Genomic DNA, 21,704 nt, shown 5'->3' on the forward strand with positions numbered 1-21,704 from the left:
AAGATATTAACTAGAATATTAAAGTGGTAAATATATTATGCAAGGACCAAGATCTCAGTACACTAATGTGAACATTAAAAACACAATAAAGTAGCCCAAAACTATATGTTAAATAAGTAAATGAGTTTTTCTAACCTTTTTGGATGTGTAGAAAATTAACAACACTGTAGCCAGAAACTCCACTGAGGAATTTATTGATAAGCTGTCTTCAAAAGACCTTTGAAAGAATAATTACATTAGTTCGAAACTGAGTCACTTATACTTTTAAATAATTTTTTTTATTAAGTTCCATTAAGTTATTCAATAAAATTTGAGTGACATTTTATTTGGCTCTTATCTTAATTTGAATATTTGTTGTACTTCATTTTCTCTTGTCTTTCTTAATTTTGCTGCTTTGAAAATATTTATTATATGAATTGCTAATTTCCCTAATATCTGATGTTAAAATTTCATTACGAATCCATTTACAGTTCCTCTTTTCTCATTTATTATTATTTTATACACTGCCAAGTTAAGGTTTGGTGATGCTTGAAATTTTTATCCTCTAATTCTTTTTTCATATTCTTTATTTTTATTTTGCTGTATCTTTGTTTATCCAGAGTGATTTTTTTTCTTTTTACCAAATATTTTCTTCTCTAACTTACCTGTAATCAATGAAAATTTACTGCACATTTTTGAAGAGGAAATAAATAATTTTTAAATTGTCTGCACTTATTGGGCATTTCAAGGTCCGTATTGCGTGACAATACAGTACACTTGAAGTCTATATAATTATTTTATTGATTGTTACCAAAAATGCTAACAGATATTCATAAAGCAAAATTCATGGGAGCAGTCATAAATGTTTTGCAGTAATATGCAAGGAAAGGAAATGAATTTTTTTTTAAATCTATGGTGCAGAAGACTTAAAGTTCCAGCAGATTTAAAGTTGAGTTTCAGCATTATGTTGCTGCATGGCAGTGCATAACCTGCTTGACCCATTTTTCTTGGAACAATTTGTTTTTGACAGTCCATTGAGCAGTTTCCATCATGCAATACAAGAAATTTCTTAGCACTAATGAGAAAGGAGATTATGAGGGTCATTCAAATATAAACTACAATTTTTTGCCATATAGACTGAGGAAGAGCAGTTGGATATGTGAGGAGCGGACCAACTGGCCATCCAAGCCTGCAGGTTATACTTCCACATCAGTAGCAGAATGTCTGAGCAAGAGGTACCATCATCTGTTGTGCAACGAATTATAATCTGATTTCTCGCCAATAAAGGTGTGAAATCCTCTGAAATTTTGACCCGACTTCAGACATGGTTTGGAGTTGCTATCCTGTCAAAAACTCAAATGTTTGATTGGGCCAAAAAATTTCAAAGTGGCTGTGATACAGTGCAGAATGATAGTCATGAATGTCATCTGCAGACCAACATCAATGATGACAACATTCAGGCCATTTGTGACATTTGTGACCTTGTAAAGGTGACTGCTACATAATCATCACAATTGTATCAGAGGTGGGCATAAATGTTGGGAGGGCGCATACAGTGTTATTAGATATTCTTGGGTGCAGCAAGTGTCAGCGAGGTGGGTTCCACGTCTCGCTGAAGCACAGAAAAAAAATACCCAGAAACATCTGTCGGCGACTTCTGATTCACTTTGAGAAAGAAGGAAAGGTGTTTTTGGACTGTATTGTGTGATGAAACTTGGGTCCAACTGTACATCCTAGAAAGCAAGAGAACAAGTATGGAGTGGAGGAAAAATGGGGAGGGGGCACTAATCCAGGTCAAGAAATGTTTTTTTTGTCACCAGGAAAAGTTCTGGTAACTGTGTTTTGAAACTCAAAAGGTATGCTGCTGATAAATTTCCAGCATGAATGAAGGGTGGTAAGTGCAGCATACTATTACCAGTTGTGGGATGACATCAGGACTGTTGTGATCTGAAACAAACGATTCACAACAAACTACTTCTCCACAACAAAGCACGACCACATATAGCAGCTCAGACTCACAATAAACTTGTTAAAATTCATTGGACACCTTTTGAACATCCATCATATCTTTTTTCTTTTGATGAGGGGAACAGGAATGTACCTATCCAGTGGAGAAAATGTATTTCTGTTGAAGGAAAATATGCAGAAAAATTAGGTAAAAATTGTTGTTAAGATAGTATTTACTATTATAATTTCTGCTAAGATCACTGTAGTTTCTTTATTTTATATATATTTATCAAGACTAGAGATAACAGAATGAAGGTAAGGAGTACTAAATATAGAAAAATAAGGTAATTTATTTGTAATTTTATTTAATATCAATAAAGCTATGTAAACAAATTTTGGATTATATTTGAATGACCCTCATATTTAGATATGGTTCATATGCAGGTGGTGGAATTTTGTGAACAGAATAATATCTTTAAACTATTACCAGATATGATCACTAATTCAATTAACACTACAACTGTATTGAATCATAAATTAAGGTCAGCCTACAAGGTGTGGCTACTAAATAACGAGACTAATGCTGCTACAGAAGAACTGCGCATGAGCCAAATTTGCACGACTGACAGCTGTGTGTGAAGCTTTCTCTTTTGATTGTTGCCACTCCAGTTTCTGTAGACATATTAGTCTGGCCGTGGCCTTCGTTTGGATAACATGTTTTTTGTTTTGCTGAAAAAATGTGATAATTGTTTTATTAGAGCAAAGAATTTTATATGAAACTTGGAAAAATCGCTACTGAAACTATTCTTTATTAAAAAAGAGTATATGGCAATGAATGTTTATCATGTGCATGGGTTTTTGGGTGGTTTAAGTGTTTCAAGATGGCTGAGAAGATGTTTAAGATGATCACCCGAATCGCCCTTCCATGTCAAAAATGGATGAAAATATTGAAAAAAATTGATAATCTGATCTGATCTGACCGTCGGTTAACTATTCGTGTGATTACTGAGACTGTAAGAATTGACAAAGAATGCGTAAGGAAAATTTTACATAACAATTTTAACATGAAAAAAGTGTGTGTGAAAGTGGTGCCTAAAATAAGCAGTTGAACAAAAATAAGCTTGAGGAAAATCTTTGTTCTGACACTTTGAATACCATTGAAAATGACCCAGACTTTTTGGAAAGAGTGATAACATATGATGAATCTTGGTTTTTCACTTATGATCCAGAAACTAAGCATCAAACCATGCATTGGAAGGTATGAACAAATCAAAATTCAAAGTGATGATTGTTTTTTCAATATTCATGGGTTTGTGTACTTTCACTGGGTTCCTGAAGGTCAGACTATTAATCAACATTAATACCTTGAGGTCCTTGCTCAACTCATAGAAAAAATAAGAAAAAAGACCCAAACTGTGGAGAACAAGTCATGAGTTCTTCATCAGGACAACACACCAGCTCACACTGCATTCTCTGTCAAGACGTTTCTAGCCAAGTATAACATCCCAGTGTTAGATCATCCGCCTTATTCACCTGACGTGGCACCATATATGTATATATATATAAAAAGGCCTGTACACCTAGTCGGGTCCTCTGTGACATGACAAAAAGGATCCAACCAGGCACGTAATTTCCACTTGTCATTTGTATCAGTGACTTACTCCATTATTAATTGAAGAAATATGTTTAATAACTAATCGTCTTTTTTTAAAATTGATCATTAATTGTACATTTTTCATCTGAAAACGAAATTAAAATGCACATTAAAATAATAAAGAAAATGTTATAACTAATTCAAACTACAATTACAATGAAAATTCGCATGGAGTGTTGTAGAGATAGAGGAAGGCTGTATATTAAAGGGGATTATAACTAAATATGTATAAATTTAAAATAAAATATTTCACACCATTAATCTCGTTATTTAATAGCCACCTCTCGTATTTAGAATTTAAAGGTAATAAAATAATTGTTTTTCCAGTTGTGTTCCTTTTTTAATAACCAGATGGCATTTATTTCTGGGTATGCTTCATGTTAATGAAGAATATTATTTTTTTCACTTCTTTTAGAAATAGTTAAACTAATTTCAATGATATTTATTTAGTTCTACTATAGTTGTTATTACCTGGAGCAAAGTTTTCCCCAGTACGTATTATCTACTACTGATTAAGTAGAGGATTGAAGAGTGAGGTAGAAGTGATAATATTACTGTAAAAGTAGTAGTTGAAACATTGGTTGTGTAAACTAAAAGTAATCATTAATCTGAATTTGTTCAGTGTGACGTCTTAGTTTGCCAACTGTATGACAAAATATTAAATGATTCCTCTCCATTATTTTTAATTGAGAAACAGCCGAAAAGATTGATATGTGTTTTTTCCTTTTGAATTGCCAACATAATTATTAATATTTAGTGTAATCACTGCAGTTTAATTGTTTTACTCCATTAATCATAGAAGACATGCTTTCTTTCATTTTCCTGTTTAGCCTCTGGTAATTACCTTTCAGGTAATACTTCAAAGGATGAATGAGGATGATATGTATGAGTGTAAATGAAGTGTAGTCTTGTGCAGTCTCAGTTCGACTGTTCCTGAGATGTGTGGTTATTGAAACCCAACCACCAAAGAACACCAGTATCCATGATCTAGTATTCAAAACATACAAGACATGCTAACAAAGAACTATCCAACCCGTACATAAAAGAACATTTTTGATCTATTCACATCAAAATCTAGTTTTGATTAATAATAATTTAATTTTTTTAGTGATTAATTTTGAAAAAATATAAAAAGCAATGTAGAAAAAAAATTACGTTTTTAAAGTAAAATAATTATTGTGCTATAAGAAGACAGTTCCCTATTTACTATTAACCCTAATAATACTATTTTAACCCTAATAATGTTAATGTAAATGTCACATTTGCAATGTTAATCAGATAGCAGTATAGCCATGACAGTAACATTGTAATTGCAGAACTTGTGTCTACTGCCTGTTTTATTCTTAATATTCATTTTCTGTCAGCACTTATTTCTATATGATACTGCACATTAAATTTTATTTACATTTTGAGGTATACTTGTGTTATTTATGTGTGTAATTTATTGTTTTGTAATGAATTATAACAGTATTTGTGTGAAAATTAGTATGCAATGATTTAGTTTATGATAAATAGAAAAATAGATTGTTCTGCATCCAGTTTTTATTTAATAATAAAACTACAATAAAACTTTCAACTATTTTTTATTTAAGAAAATTAACAGTGTTTTGTTTTCATTTTGCTCTACTTAAAAAACTTTCTTAAATTCACGTAAAAACTTTACTTAAAACACTTAAAAAGTTTGTAATCAATTGGGGTATTTTTTACAAAGTTTTTTCTAAGTAGGTGTCAACTGCATAGAATGCCTTTTTTTGAAAATATAAAGAAAATCTATGTTATATTATTATTAAATATGCTGCGTTCAAATTTATATTTGTAGCTTTAATTTTATTTTAAGCATGTTATATGGTAGATGATAATTAAATTTTCTTTGATTGTGAAAAAAATACCCTATTTGACTTAAGTAGTACTAACACATTATAGATGATACAATTTATACTAGTAGTGCTAAAAAAAACATTTAAATATTCAAAAACATCTATATTTACTGTTAAAATTCTAATTAGTTTTATTAATAATTATTACTAACACCATAATTTTTATTATTATGAAGTTTATGTAAGATATATACATGTTTGGTAGACATATATTTACTACCATCTAACTTGTATTAAGAAGCATTAATTGTATTAAAATATATGAACAAATATGTTTTTAATAAACCAAATAAAAGCTTCTTCAATTAGACCCATGCTAGAACAAAACACACTAAAAAGACTGTGTGAAATATATACCTTGACAATAAGTCACTGCCATTTACTGCACACTGGTGACAGATCATTTGGTAACCACTATAAGATAGTTGGGATCCTAACAGATATAGTTATTGATAATAGGATTGAGTTGATTTAAACTCTTATTAAATTATGGAATGGAACAGAACACAAGAGTATCAGGGGATATTTTATCCCCTTATTAATCACAGAGCCTGGACATCGGCCCCTTCCTGCTGGTTCTTTCATATTAGCAGGCGGATATTTAAGATTTAATGACAGTTATTTATTTGTTTTTGTTTTGAGATGATTGATTTGGGGATTGCGTTCCGGAGCTTTGTAGATTGTGTTTTGAGATGTGTCATTAGATAATAGTACAGTTTCAGTAATAAATAGTAAAAGTTTTGTTGCACTGATGACAAACATTAAAAAATATAGAAAATTGTGTGTTAAATGAAAAATTATTTTAGTTGAACAGTACATGAGCCTTGCAACCTAAAACCATACATGTAAATATTTATATTATGTTCAGGTAGCACATGTGATGACTGCATGACACGCGTGCCTTATGCCACTTTGATGGCCACAATTATGTGCATTACAGGTGTTGGTATATTTTGTGGCACAATGTATCGTGGTGCTACACTGAGTACCCTCATGTTGGATGAAGTATTTCATCTCAGGTTAACATGGTAAGTATTTAACAACAGTTCATATCAGTGTTTTTTTAATTATTGAGTTTTATTTATTTGCTTATTTTTACTTCTATTTTATACAGTTCTCTACATTGAAGTGTACTCTTTGTGCTTGTCATTATGCCTTCATGTAAATCAGATTTTAAATATTAAGTAAAGTTAATATTAAAATGATATTATGCAAGACAGATTAAATAAAATGTAAAATATATTCTACAAATGTATTTTTTTTATTTTAAAGTAAGATAGATCTGTTATGATATAAAAACAAAAATAACTAAGTAGAAAAAACTTTAAAATGTAATATTATTTTTCCACATGGCCAGCATTCATTGCAACTCATTTTTCATATCGTTATACTAGTTTTACTATTCCATCTTTGAAAAATTTTCCTACCCTTGTTTTAAACCAGGTAATCACTTCATTTGTCATTTTCTCATCATTTTCACACCTGCATTATGCAAGTCATTGTTTTGAATGAAGTAAAGGGTTAATAATTACTAGATACTAGGTGAGGACTGTATGGATGTTTGCAGATTTCCCTCTCTAGTCACTTTAATTCTTGAAACTTTTTTTTTTAGGTATTTGTTAAGTGTGCTAAACATTGCATTTGTACAGTCAAGCATTGTTGTGCAGAAACAAAAACCAATTGGGCAACTCTCACATGTTATGTTTTAAATTGCACATCAAAATTTTTTAAAAGTTTTATAGTATGTACTTTGCATTTACATTTTGTTTATAGCACATATGTCTGATCAAGAAACTTAATAACCAATATCTTTTTGTTGTCCTAAAAACAGTGGCTAAAAGCTTCCTATCTGAATGTTTTTGCTCAAAGTTTTTGGGCCTTGGAAATGATGAATGCTTGCCACTGCACTAATTCCTGCTTTGCTTCAAAATAAGTGTACAATATTCAAGTTTCATCTCCAGTCATATGTAGTTAACTAGTTTACCTTTATTTAGTAGTGATTCAGAAACTTGTTAGACTGTCACAAGATGTTTTTCATTATGTGCACATCTGAGAAATTTTTTTGGATACGACTAGTGTAGCATTTTATGCAGTTTTCTTGCTAAAATTTTATAAATCACTAAAGACAAAACTGGAAATGTTTGATAAATTGGTAATAAGAAATTGTAGTCTATTTTCATGAATTTTTTAATTGTACTTTTTGATCATAGATTGTTACATTCTTTGTCATGAACATTCATCCTGCTTTTTCAAGACAAATGGTACTATTTTTTACCTTCATGTGTATCATTTGGTCCACAAACATTGCAAATTCTTTTGGTAATAAATTCGTGTTCCCTCGTGAGACAGATTTATTGCTTGAACTGTGTCACTTAATGAGACTATTTAATTTAGCTCTCACTTTAATTAGGTACGCACAGCAGCTAACTTGAGTGTAACTAGACTATTGTTGCCAACAGATGATTACATATACAATTAAATGTGCTGAACTTGTGCTATCTTATACAAAAATTTCAGCCACGAAGCAATTCGTTGGTTGTGTAAACTTATACGTTAAGTAATGCTGGATAACCAATTATTAAAATCACTTCTTTTATTTACTTTCAGAATTTACACTTCATTAACTAAACATTGCAATGAGTTATAATATTTTAATTAAGTTCACATTTTAAATATATATTAAATATGTCTAATACATCTTAAAAGAAAGTAAATTCATATAATTAATTCTAACAATAATTAAGAACAGCTGCTTTATTTACAAATAAAAAGAAATAAGAAAATGACAGGAAATGTTTACGTTAAGCTGGAGGACAAAGAAAACAAATGAATCTGAACAATCAGTTTCCCAAAAAATAAATTGATAGCAAAGTTGAAATGGTCTTTTCATTAAAAAAAAAAAAAAACAAAAAACATGTTGTGTGCACACACACACACACACATACATCAGTTTCCTACTAAAATGAACACAATTCCTCAGTATTGTTGCCCAATGAAGATTGAAGGATTATTATTAACTCTCAAGGAGTAACTAATAATCCTTCTCTAAAAAAAAAGTTTAACATTTTCTTTAAAACCATCTATAGCTTGGGATTATTAGGTAACTACATGTTTCAAAGCAGTAAACTCCTAAGTTGCAAAATGTTGTAAACACTCTTACTAATTGCTTAATGGTTTTAACCCTCAGCTGGTGGCTTTTTTTGTTATTATTGATTTTTTGGCAGTATGGTAGACATTTTAATGTTTAAACATATTTTTATTATTAAAACGGAAATACTGATACGTGGTATGATGACTGCCAAAGTTAAAATTCCTTAGTTTGAAAAACCGAGCTTCCCTCTGTATAAACTCAAACTTTTGTTTGACTTTATACAGAGGATACTAAAAATAACTAATTACTAACTAATCATAATCATTCTACTTTTGTTAGTTGTTGTGTTAACAGTCAAGAAAAAAAATTGTGTTTAGTTATGAACGAAATATTACATCATCAAGTGAATGGGCAATGGAGTAAACTTCCAATTCAGATGGGTGTGTTTTTCAAACTTTAACTCCCTCTGTTGGACCACTGGTGTTTCAATCAAAATTTCCTGAAAGACCTCCCCCTAATTTTTGATAGAGATCCTGAATTCTCAAAACCTGGAGGGCAAATAGTGTGGATTCACTCGAACTTAATTGGGTAGATTACTCTGCATTGAGAGTTAACAAATTTGTAACATTTTATAAAAACTAGTGTGTTGTTTTCTGGCTCAAGTCATTAATTTCAGTGTATGATTGATTAGGGTATTTATTGTGGCTAGGTATACTTGTATCAATAGTATATTACAACTCACAATGCGCTAGAAAATGCCTTTTTATTATATCAGTTTCACCTCAATACTGTTGAACTGCAAACAAGAAAAATTAACTTCACCTGACTAGTTTCAGTATCTCGCATCTAAACTTTAAATAAGGATTTAAAAGAAGCTGACAATACAGTTGTAGGACCTTCCGATCACACAACTTTCTTCTGATGTGCTGGGCTTATACACCCAATTTAATTAAAAATATTTTATCATTTTATTTAAATACAATATTTTTGTTTATTTAATTCAGTGATTCAAACTAGAGTGCGCATGCATACCGTTTTTCATTTGTGCAGGTGGGGAAGAACTAGCGGCCACTTTAAATAAATTTGTACGTTTTAAATATTATTCATTTATTTAATTCTACTGCTCACCTGTGACATCACAACACAGCAGATAACTACAACAGTAGTCTGGTCACTTAGTGGGATGTGGTGTGTGTAAGGGGAGAGTGGCTGGGTTAAGACCCCACTTTGATGTGGAACAAATTTGTAGATTCAACCAGATGCAGATAGAAAAAACTGCAATGAAAAAGACCCACTGTACTGCCTTCTATTATTACTATTTTTTGGAGTATGGACACAGTTTAGCAAAAAAAACTTTTACGTAAAAGATGTTTTTTTAAACTCGTTCAAAAAATGTTTTTAAAAAATGCAACAAAAATCATCCCTTGTACTGCCTTCTACCATTTTTAGGGGTGGGGGTAAAATTTAGCAAAAAGTTTTTTTATAAAAATGTTTACTTTAATATTCATAAAATTATTAAAAAAAAAAAAATTACGTTAATTATGCAAAATCTGGGGCCAATTTCATTTCCCCCCTGTACCTTCCCCATCACATTGACCTTTTGAATTGAGAATTTAATAGCTTCAATGCCCATATATAGATATAATCTGACCAACTTTGGTCAAAATTGGTTGAGTAGTTCTGGAGATATAAGGCGATTTACACGCCAACATACATACATATGTACGCACATTTTGTCGCAGAAGTTTTGATGCCATTTTTAAGTTTTCTGGGGTTGTTAGGGGTCAGTTTGTCAAGATTTTTTGAAAACTGGATATGCCCAATTTTGACCAGTGCAATTTTTCGATTGAGAGACATTTTTATCATTGGACAGTTTGCATTGAGACTTCATTATACTTAATAAAATATTTCTTCTTCCTTGCTTTATGAGAAAAGCTACAGTCAGAGTTTTCAGTTGCCTCCCAATAGATATAAAGGAAAGGATATTTAACTGAATTTTTCCCACTGTTAGATGTGATAAAAATCAATGTAAGATGAAGGGAAGGTCAATTCATTTCCTGAAATAGGCCTTTGCTTTCTTAGAATTCAGAGTACTTAACTACTATTCAAATGAAATGATGAATTTTGATTTATTACAATGAGATGTTAAGAATAATGCAATTCCTATACCACTTTCTCTTCAAACAGTGTGGACTGTGGATCATACTCTAATCACCCTTCTAATTACCCTATGTGCTTTCATATCTCATCTTCTGTTATTACCTTCTTATATATTGAAATATTCATTAAAATTAAGCATTCTTATTACTCTACTTTATTTGTCTTGCGATCTCCCTTTCTTATGTTAAATATTTTCTGTGATTTTAAATTATTTTAGTTTATTTTTTATTGATTAGTATAAAATATACGTTTTTATAAATGATCTAGAATATTAATACATAAACATGAATCAGATTAGTGTTAAAAATCTATATAAATTTAATTTAGTTTGGAATTCTTATTTGCAGGTTGGAGCCAGTTCAGATGGTGTTTGTAATTATTGCTGCTAGTATGGCAGCATTAGGTCTAATGATATTATTTGTTGGGTGCTTAGCCACAGGCGCTACCCGACATAAAGTGTATCGTGCATGGCGTGCAAGGGTCAGTGGTCGTATATCCTGTGCTGTGGTGAGTACATTCATTTATTTTAAAAGTGCAGATTTTTCTTCAACCTTACTTTTTTAAATTGGTATTACAAATTCCAAGTTTGGATATTCATTACCTTTACATTATAAAACTTTAAAAAAAAAAAGAATTTCACTAACAGTTTCTTTACATGTTTTAGATGATCAGTTTTTTTTAATACATGTTAGAAATGAAAAGGATTGAGGAAAGTAGTGAGGATAGTGAGAGAATACTCATTTTATGAAATAAGGGCATTCTGGGAAATTTAGTTACAATTAATAAAATTATTTAATTTAGTAAATTCACTAATGTAATAATAACCTATATCTTATTCTGTTAGCTTATAGAGTTCAAATAAATAGACAGACTACGTGTATGAGTGTTCAGGTAGCTGATTCACAAGCATCTCCTGTAAATAATATATATGTAAAAGAAACACAAGAAACATAAAAATATGACGTCAAGGCATAAAATAAAATTAAAATTAAAATTGAGTACAAATAATTTTATATAAAGCAATTATCAAAACTTACTTTATCATTATTTTATTTTTTTTTTTATTTTTAAAATTAAAATTACTTAAAAAAAATAATATATATATATATATATATATATATATATATATATATATATATATATTTTAAATTTAAATAAATAAAGAGTCATTTTATTTGAGTTTTTTAAGAGTTATGAAATTGTCCATTGTCCACAAACAGTAAAAGTTCACTAAATCTTAGATTAAATTTCTGTAATAATAAATTTAATTCAGTTTTCATCATCTGATTGTGAGAAATCCGTAGTGCTGTCAGTAGTAATAGATACAATGGGATGCTCAATTTTGTTTTCTATTATCCAATTTCCAATAATTTGGTTCAGTAGTATCCGATACAACAGAAAGTTTTTTCCTAAAGGAACAGAATTAGTAATTTCTTGTGATTTTTTACCTGAAAAATCTAATAAAATAGGTCCCAAAACTGATTCTGCAGTAGTTTTTGAGAAATCTGGGATGAAAATCACTAATTTAGGGTAAAAAACTTTTTCATGTTTGATGTACGTTTTGTATGTGTTTAAAAATGTTTAAATATTACACATTTATAAAAAAACTTCAAACTAAAAGTCACAGAAGACCTTTGCTAATGACAGCATAGTTCACCCTATATACTTAATTTATCTTACAGAATGATTTACACACTAATGCAGTATTGCGCATTGTTAATGGGCTGCTGTTATTTTATTGCCAACTATAATAATAATCTTTCAAATAATTTATTGTATTTCTGTCATTAATAAAAAAAATTATTATCTAAATAATTTTTATTTATTTACTTTTATTTTGCAATTGTGTAATTTCCAGTTTTTTAACATTTTAACAGTAAATTCTGTTTTTTTTCAAATTTTTCACATCACAAAAAAAGGGTTAAATAAGTATAAGGCATATTCATAAAGTAAGGGTCATTTGGTCATTAAAAACAATTAACTTGTGAGAAAAGGTTTTTACTTACAGTTTTAGTTTACTACATGTCTGTTTAACTTTTCCACATAATCACCATTCAGTTCTAAGCACTTTTCGTAATGCTGCCACCAGTTTCTTCAACCCCTCTGCATAGAAGTTTGCCACCTGGGAATTGAACCAGTTGACAATGGCAGTCTTGAGTTCCTTGTAGTTTACAAACCGTTGTCTACCAAGCCATTTTTTCAAATGCATGAAGAGAAAGTAGTTGCTAGGTGCAAGGTTGGGACTATGTGGAGGATGGTGAAAAGGTTTTCAACAAAAATCTTGAATCTTCTTGGTTAAAGCAGTGGTGTGAGGATGCATATTGTTGTGAAGGAAGATTATGCCAGACAACAATTTTCCATTTTATCGATTTTGGATCACATGTCCCAGTTTGGTGAGCGTTTTTCAGTACACATCAGAGGTAATTGTTGATCCACGTTCTATGAAATCAACCAAAATGTCGCCTTTTTTGTCACAAAAAAACGGTAGCCAACATTGTTTGCCTTGAGTACGGAGATAGCTTAAACTTTTTTGGCTTTGGGAAACTTGAATTGCGCCACTGCATTGACTGTTGTTTCGATTCTGCATTGATGTAGGATATCGTCTTATCACCTTTAACAATCTGGGGAAAACAAATCATCTCCATCTTGCCAATAGCAGTCCAAAAATGCTTGTCCACTGCACATTCTTTGCTCTTTGTGTTGTTTAGTAAGCATTTTTGGTACCTTGGTACCCACTTTGCACACAATTTGTGATTCATCGGAGCTTTTACGGGACAATTGTGTTGATAGAGGAGCATCCAACATGCAGAAATTCATCAATCAGAGCACTAATCGCCAATCACTGATTACATCACAGTTTTCGGTTCACTTGTTCAATGATTTCGTCAGTCTGAATACTGGATCTGCCTCTCCGCTCTTCATCAATTCACATTTCGCAGCCATTTTTAAAGTCTCGACAGCATTGTCTAACCTTTCCTTAACTCATTACTGTAGGTCCATACGCTAGGCATAACTCCCAATGAATTTCAGCAGCTGAAAATCCTTTTGCCCACAAAAATCAAATCACAGCACCCACTTCACAATTGGCAGGAGAAATGATTGTTGTGGACATTGCGATCAGCATTCACCTGCAGGCAAATGACTACTGAATCAAAACAACTGCAGTGGCTTTGTAAGTAGCTGATAGATGGCCCTGCATGCATGAAACTGTGTTTAGACCCACTAATATTTGAATATGAGGCATGTTTTTAAAGTAAGTACCGTTTTGAAATTCCACCACTGCTACGCTGTGGTCAGCATTCCACACATTTGCACTGTGTACCCACATATGTCAGCGAGCCAGAGACGCCATTACAGAAATATTCAACTGTGTTTATGTTTGAGAGTATTTAAAATGCCTCCACTGATTAAGAATCCTGCTGACTGTGAAATACGTGGTGTGATTCTTTTTCTTAGTGCTGAAGGCGTGAAAGCAGTTGAAATTCATCATCAGGTCAGTGAAGTGTATGGAGAAAACATTATGAGTGATGGAATGGTTTAAAAATGGGTTAGAGGTTTTAAAGATGGCTGCCAGAGTGCTCATGATGAGGAATGGAATGGACGACCTTCTGTTATTACTAAAGATTTGGTGCAGAAAGTTGATGAAAAAGTGAGAGAGAAAAGATGGTTTATGATTTCTTCGCTATTGAAGAGTTTCCTGAAGTTTCAAGAAGTGTTGTCTATGAAATTGTGACAACGCTTAAATTATCGAAAATTGTGACCATGTTATTGAGTGATTATTAAGTCAGGTGGCAGACTTCTATGATGATGATGTTCAATAGCTGGTTGCATGATACAAATGACTTAATGTTGGTGGCAATTATGTGGAAAAGTAGATTAAAGTACAGGCTTTCATGTAAAAATAAAGTTGTTAAGAAGACTATACTTGTTTAATTTAATTTCAAAACTGTACTTTGAAAACATGCCTCATATAAGCCGATGGCCCTTACTTTATGAATATGCCTTGTAATTTTCTGACAAATGTAGTAATGTACTGTTTCTAAGTAAAATTCAAATATTTCTGACCTTTCTTTGTTTTACTCAACTTATTTTACACAATTTTGTTCAGAATTAAATTTTCTTCGTTTTGTTTAAAAGTTTTTGTGTTTCTTACCATTTAACAAATTTATTGTATGTCAAACATAAAAAACAAAGTTTTTTACCCCACTTTATTGTATTTCACCCCTAGATTTTTCAAAAACTACTGCATGTATGGTTCTGGGATCTATTTTATTCGATTTTTCGGGTTAAAACCCAAAAGAGATCTCACTCTGTCCCTTATTAACATCCTAAAAGTTTCAGTACGACTTCATTTCACTGGGGTAGGTGGAAGCATTTTAGGATATATATAAACGAATATAACATATATATAAACAAAGTATTTTAGGACATATGTTTATATGAGGTTTTTCCATTATTTTCACAAGAAAGCCCCGGGAGAATTTAATGTTACATTTCTGCATATATAAACATTTAATATATTAATAAAAAGTATTTCATAGTATTCTGTTCCTTTCATTTATAACTAGCCAAATATTCATAATATATGGGAAAGATATATATATATATATATATATATATATATATATATATATATATATATATATATATATATATATGTATGCAAAACCCCATATTTTGCTCTGTTGTTATAGAGCAAATGAATTTATTTTAACTGTTAATTAAAACTGATATACATTAAAAAAAATCAGAAAGAATAATTTCAAATGTTTTTTGAAGCACATGTTCACTATCATTTATAAAAATATAACAGTTTTCCTTTTGGGATTACAAAAATCCTTACTGAATAGGCCTTAAGAAAAATTACATCATATGGAAAGCATATTCTTTTACTTAACAGTAACACTTACAGAAAAAGAAATTAAGGGAGAATTTGCCAGAGGTGAAAGAGAACAGTGCATTTAAGTTATATATATTGCATAAAATTGGGACAAGTTACTAGTGGAATTTTACAAACTGAGTCCTGCAGTAAGGAATTATATATAATATATATGCTCATAAATTTACATTTTTTTATTTATTTTAATAAAACCAAAATGTGGATAAACAGTCAATTACCACTCTCGTGAATGACTGAAAAATACATTCATAAAAAATCTTTTTTTCGGTTGGTCAGTCAATTATTAATTATCCTATACTCTTCAGTAGAATAGTATGTGTTAACCTAGAATGATTTTTAAAGTTTAAAAAAATTATCATTTTCAGGGATTTCCTTAAAAGATTTTCAAAACCTTATTGTAGGCTTTTATTCACAGTTTGGTTTTTTCTTCAAATAATTGCAGCCAGTGATGTAGAGTTTTATGTTTGGTTCTAATTCTTATGTCATAATGGTGATCTATTTTCCTTGAAATAAAACTTTTATTTGAGTGGATGTAATATAGCATTTCAAAGAGAAAAATTGACTGAAATGTTAATAATTGAGTTTTTTTTTTATTTGTTAAAAATGAGCCTACTTGAACTAGTCTATTATTTTGATCATCCATTTCTGTTTGTTGAAAACTCTTTCCTCTTGTGCATTATTCTCTTAAAGAATTATACAGTAAGATAAAATAGATTAAAAGTAGGTAGGTACAGTAAACCATTACCCTACTTCAATTTTATTGAATAAATTTCATTTAATTAAAATAATTTTGTTAGTAACTGATCAGTTAAGTATTACAAATAATAAACATTATATTACTAGAAATATTCAAAGTAATATGCATATTTTGGAAATAAATGAAGATCCCATATAATTCATTCAAGTATGGAAATATTATATTTATAAATTTAAAAATAAAAATAAACTCCTAAAAAATAAATTCAGTTTGAGAGCGACTTTTGTTAATGAAATAGTTTGCAATACAATTACTAATATTGCATTTGTCATATCTAAGAAAAATTCTTTCAAACCATGTTGAGTGCTTATTTATAATTTTGACAGTAAATACCAAAAAATAAATATTTGTTTTCAATTTTTTACTAATTAGCATAAATCTATACCAAGTTCCAATTATTATCTTGTTTTTAATTCTTGAATCAGTTACATATAATTCAAAAACTCTTTTAAACAATTTGCCATTTGCTATATTATGTTTTCTTAAATAAGATTACATCCAATTTATTGTTGGTTTTTTATGTGGTTATGCAGCAGGTTGGAATGAGTGCTGGAGGTAACTTAAGTACATTCACTATCTTCCATCATTCTCTGTTTCCATTTCTTCAGTACATCACATGTTGACAAGAATCTTATTACATGAAAAGATATAATTTTATGGAAACTTTTGGCTGAAAATCTTTCTTGGCAATACAGGTCAAACATACAGGCCTACTGTAGAACATACTTATGGTTAGTAATATTAATAAACAATGATGTTGGAAATACTGCCAGCAATATGTAAGTTCAATTGCCTGTCTACAGGTACTTTTCTGTGATATTAAGACTGTTAGCAGTCTTGTCACCAGAGTGTTAAGATGTTACTTTATTATTCAATGGCAATTAAATCTTGGTTGCAAAATAAATGTAGGAGAAGGGCTTTTACATTCTGGTAAATAATATAATTTTTTTAAAAATATTATAATCATTACTTTTTTTTTTTTTTTAGTTTATGTGTATAACATATATACTTCAGATAGCATGGTTAATGATGTTTGTATTTCTCGTTATTGTTACACTGTGTTATACAATATTCTGGCAGTTATGTTCTGCACCACGAGTTCAGAATGATCAGCGATGTATTGACTTCACACAATTTGGTAAGTTTATTGTTATTAATATTTTATATAAAGTTTTTTTTTTTCAAATTAAATAATAGTCCATAATACATTATTACTTAAGGCATACATTGTTAAAATTTGACATAAAATATTGCATTATTCTTTTAATTGCAATTTATTTACATGTCGTCAACAAGTTCTGGGCATATGGCAAATATTTTAGTAAAAGTAATGATTTAGATTTGGTATCTGAAAAGTAACCATGCACTGTAAATTTTTAATTCAATAATGCAGTAATAATTTTATTGAAATTTGCATCATGTTAAAATTTAAAAAGTTACTTAAGTAAATAAATATACAGCAACAGAAAATTATGAAAAAAGTTGTAAAATACCTTGTCGTAATGGGTTTTACATATGTTGAAAATGGATCCCTTGTATGATCAGACATCTCTAGGTGTACTTTGGGATGTAGGCGAAGTAATTTTCACAGTAGTTGGTGTGATTTGTTTAATCAATACACTGTAGATCCTCAAGTACATATGGATTACCTTGTACACCATTCCCTTAATGCTCTCCACAAGAAAAAGGCAGAGTTAAATCTGGTAACTGGTTAACTGCACCCTCTGGAGGTTGACTCGTTTTGCAAAGTAGTTGTTAAAAAGTGTAATGGTACACTAGCAGTATAAGCAGTTGCACCATCTTATTGGAAACATTCTTCATGGATTTCACATTTCTCTGAGTTATGATTTCATTTGAATGATTTGAAAATTTGAGTATGGTACCATTGTGAGTGAGTTAATGGTTCCACTAAAGGAAATACAACCACAATGTGGTTTAGTGTAATGAGACCATTTGCTCATAAAGATGTATTTAAATTCAAGGGGATTTTCATACTTTATACAGAAGCACTTGTGACTGTAAATATAACTCATTATTCCTCACAATTCCAATTTTTTGGAGGTCCTTTTTGTATATACATTTTTATATGGTATTTTCAGATTTTATTTTTCCCGCTGGAACAAGAGTCGAGGACATGATGGTATGTGAACCTCATGAGAGAAAATTATTTTGCAAAGATTATGTTGAAAAAGCAGAAATAATGTTTATACTGGCAACTACTGCTGCATTTCTTATAATACTTAGTCTGGTAATTATACTTTTTTTATGTTATATATCTTAATTTATTGATTTAAGAAAGGTTTGTCAAATAAATTCTAAGACACAATAATAAGTTGTGAATGGGTTGTAGAAGATAAATGAAGTTTGTGACCTGTGTTGCATTTGATTGTTTCAACTAGGTTACTCTTTCAAGTCTTAAATAATATGGATTTTTGGTATAGATTGTTCAGGTTGTATTCAAACTGCTTTAAAAAGAGTAGCAACATCTAATGAATGTTCATTAGATGTTCCTGTAATCAGGAATGGCTCTACAATGAAGTGATTTTAATGAAGTAGGTATTGAACAACTGGTCAAAATTGACCAGTTAAATAAATATTAAAATGGTGATTTAAATAAAATAAATATGATATGTCAGTAATGATATATGGAAAAGTGTATTCTTGTCTGAATTAAAGGGCTTTCTCTTCCATTAGACAATCTGCTTTCAGAATATTTGATTCCATTTATAATTTCTTCATTCACCTTTCAATTAGAACTTTCAGATTAGTCCTGTATAAAATCAGCTAGTAGACAATACTTTATAGTCTCTAAACATTTGGGGAGGTTATCTTCTTACTCCTCTGACCAGAGTTGGAATTAATCCCATTTCCCATTGCTTGGTGCCTACTGCAGGATGAGAAGACTGCAAACAACAGTCATCATATCCCATGTGATGTTAGAGCATCTTGAATTCACTTGCTTCTTAGTTTCCTTTACTCCTCTGATTTATACTCATTGGTTATTTACCCTGATTAGTTACTAATATTGATTTTAGCTTATATTGAATCATTACTTGTTACAAGAAGAAAGTGGCATAAAACCTTGTGAATGAGGCTACTGGGAGAACTAAAAGAAGCAACTAATGTGGCTTGATGTAGATGCATTTTCTTGTTTGAATTTAATTGTATTTTTATATTGGTTATGATAAATATACATTAAACATTATGTCCTTGCAAATGAAATAATTAGAAAAATTAAGATTAATGAAGAGTTATTGATTTTTAATCCAGTGACTGCAGTAGAGTAGAAGTAACTTGGACAATAAAAAAATATTCAGCTGTGCTTCGTTAAGGAGTGTTGAAATAATTTAAAAGGCTTTGGCTTCATTAAGCCATATTTAAGAGAAAAACTTATGTAAAGGCTTATTATCAAAGTCTTAGTTGAAGAAGGAATTTCCATCAAATCTAAGTAAATGTATACCATTATCTTTCTGATTTTTGTAAAATGTTTTTAATGTAAATAATTCTCTTTCAACAACCTTTAATCCTTTTAGCACTAATCCTTTAATACATAGGACACTGTATCTTGTTGTTTTGAACGATACCTACCTATTTGCCATATGTTATAAATTTTTCCTGTTCCTGATATAATTTGATATCAGTATATACTCATATAACTGATTGAATCTTTTCAATTCACATCAAACATGTTTAGTAATGTATATGCATTCTATGATTTTTCAAACATGTGTCAGTCTTCATCAGCTCCTGTTGTGAAAATATGATTTCTAGTAATTGTAAGTTTTCAATATAATAAATGTTAGATGTTTTAACTACAAATTTTATATATATTTTTATAAATATTTTTCTTTTGTTTTCATTATATAAGTTTATTGAAGACATTTGTGTTGTAAATTTAGGCTACAGGTTATTTATAATTTCAAATTACATTTTTCATTGCTTAGATAAGGTGTGACATTTTTTTACCTCTGATAATACCTTTTTAAGTTAGATTAATTTAGGTTGAAGCTATTTAATATTCAGTTTAAGTAACTGGTTTTAAAGAAAAACATTTTAATTTTAGTATTATATAAATTGTATAACTTCAAACAAAATATTTTTATGGACTTTGAAAAGTCAGGAAACTCCTAATTCCTTGTAGTTTCTAGAAAGTCAAGAAACTCCTAGTTCCTTACCTACAAAATGGGTGTTTTTAATGTGTTAAATTTTCTTTAATGCTTTCATATTGTACAATAAAACATCATAGAAAACGTAATTAAAAGTCAACGCATATACCAGAGCTTAGCTGAGAGTAGAGCTAAGCCTGTCATAAATACTATGTTGCATGTTGTCTTCATAAAAGTGTTCTGTAGTCAACATATGGTTACATGTAGCTAAGGAAAATGTTTTTGTATTATGTCTTATGTGTATTGCAACAAGACCAGTGTAATGGATCTGAGTAACGGATTCCTACCAATTAAGAAAAATTAGTAGAAAATATAATAATGGGAGGAATCCAGAAAGGGGCTAAAAGAAACCCTTTTAATAAAGGTAACAGGTCCATTTAACAGTCGTCTTTTTTAACACTACTCACTGACTTACCTAAATAGATGTTGTTCTGTGAGAATTGTTACCGGACTGGGGTAGGAATGCATGGGAATGAAAAGACTTGGTCGATCATTCTCATGCTTCAAGTTGGGTCCTTTCCGGCAGGTAAAGAAGGTAGGAGCATAAATACTCTGGGGAAGACCAGTTGAAATCAGTCTAAGCTAGACATTATGATGTGAATCTACTGTGTCGGTATGCGAGAGAGTGCTACGATAGAATTTTGAACAAGGAGTAATTATATGAGTTTGAAGCGTGAGTATTCTTTGAAGAGGTCAGTGCATACACATTCAACGCAATTAAGGTGACGTCACAAGTAAGTCCAGTGTGGACAGTACATGAAAACAAGAAATGGTTCGGTGAGTTACTGGTAGATAAGTGAAAGAGATAATGTACTAAATTTCATTCGTAAATTAGTGTAGTTTTATTTGTGAACAGCAAAGGTATTTGAGTGAAAGAACTTTATACTTGTCTTACCTTGTTAATTCAAGACTAGCATTGTTAAAAGTGTTAAGATGAGAGGTCATGCTAATGTCATTTGTCAATGGGACTGAATTCTGGTTTTCATATTTATCTACCTGTGAATAAATCCTGGCAATTACTTTAAATTTTGTTTTGTATGTAATTACAGTTTATTATTAATATTATTACTATTACTACCATTATTGTTGTAGTTGTGATTGCTATTTTTATTATTTGTTTTATTGTTATCATTTACTATTATTATTACTATTGTCATTATTATTGATTTGTCT

The 21,704-nt window shown here is 30.2% G+C and overlaps 1 protein-coding gene across 4 annotated transcripts in view; it reads left to right on the forward strand.

The window, feature by feature from the left end:
- Positions 1-21,704, forward strand: part of M6 (neuronal membrane glycoprotein M6) — a 41,441-nt gene that overhangs the window by 2,640 nt on the left and 17,097 nt on the right. For 3 of the 4 annotated variants that reach the window (XM_075356082.1, XM_075356080.1, XM_075356079.1), the window contains exons 2-5: positions 6,326-6,485; positions 11,056-11,215; positions 17,353-17,503; positions 18,465-18,613. In XM_075356082.1, coding sequence (XP_075212197.1) covers positions 6,326-6,485; positions 11,056-11,215; positions 17,353-17,503; positions 18,465-18,613 — 620 coding nt within the window. Of the gene's footprint in view, positions 1-6,325; positions 6,486-11,055; positions 11,216-17,352; positions 17,504-18,464; positions 18,614-21,057; positions 21,609-21,704 lie in introns of those variants that run through there. The other variant, XM_075356081.1, reaches the window with a different exon arrangement.

Source organism: Lycorma delicatula, chromosome 2 (genome assembly GCF_047948215.1).
Source record: "Lycorma delicatula isolate Av1 chromosome 2, ASM4794821v1, whole genome shotgun sequence".
NCBI lineage: Eukaryota > Metazoa > Arthropoda > Insecta > Hemiptera > Fulgoridae > Lycorma > Lycorma delicatula.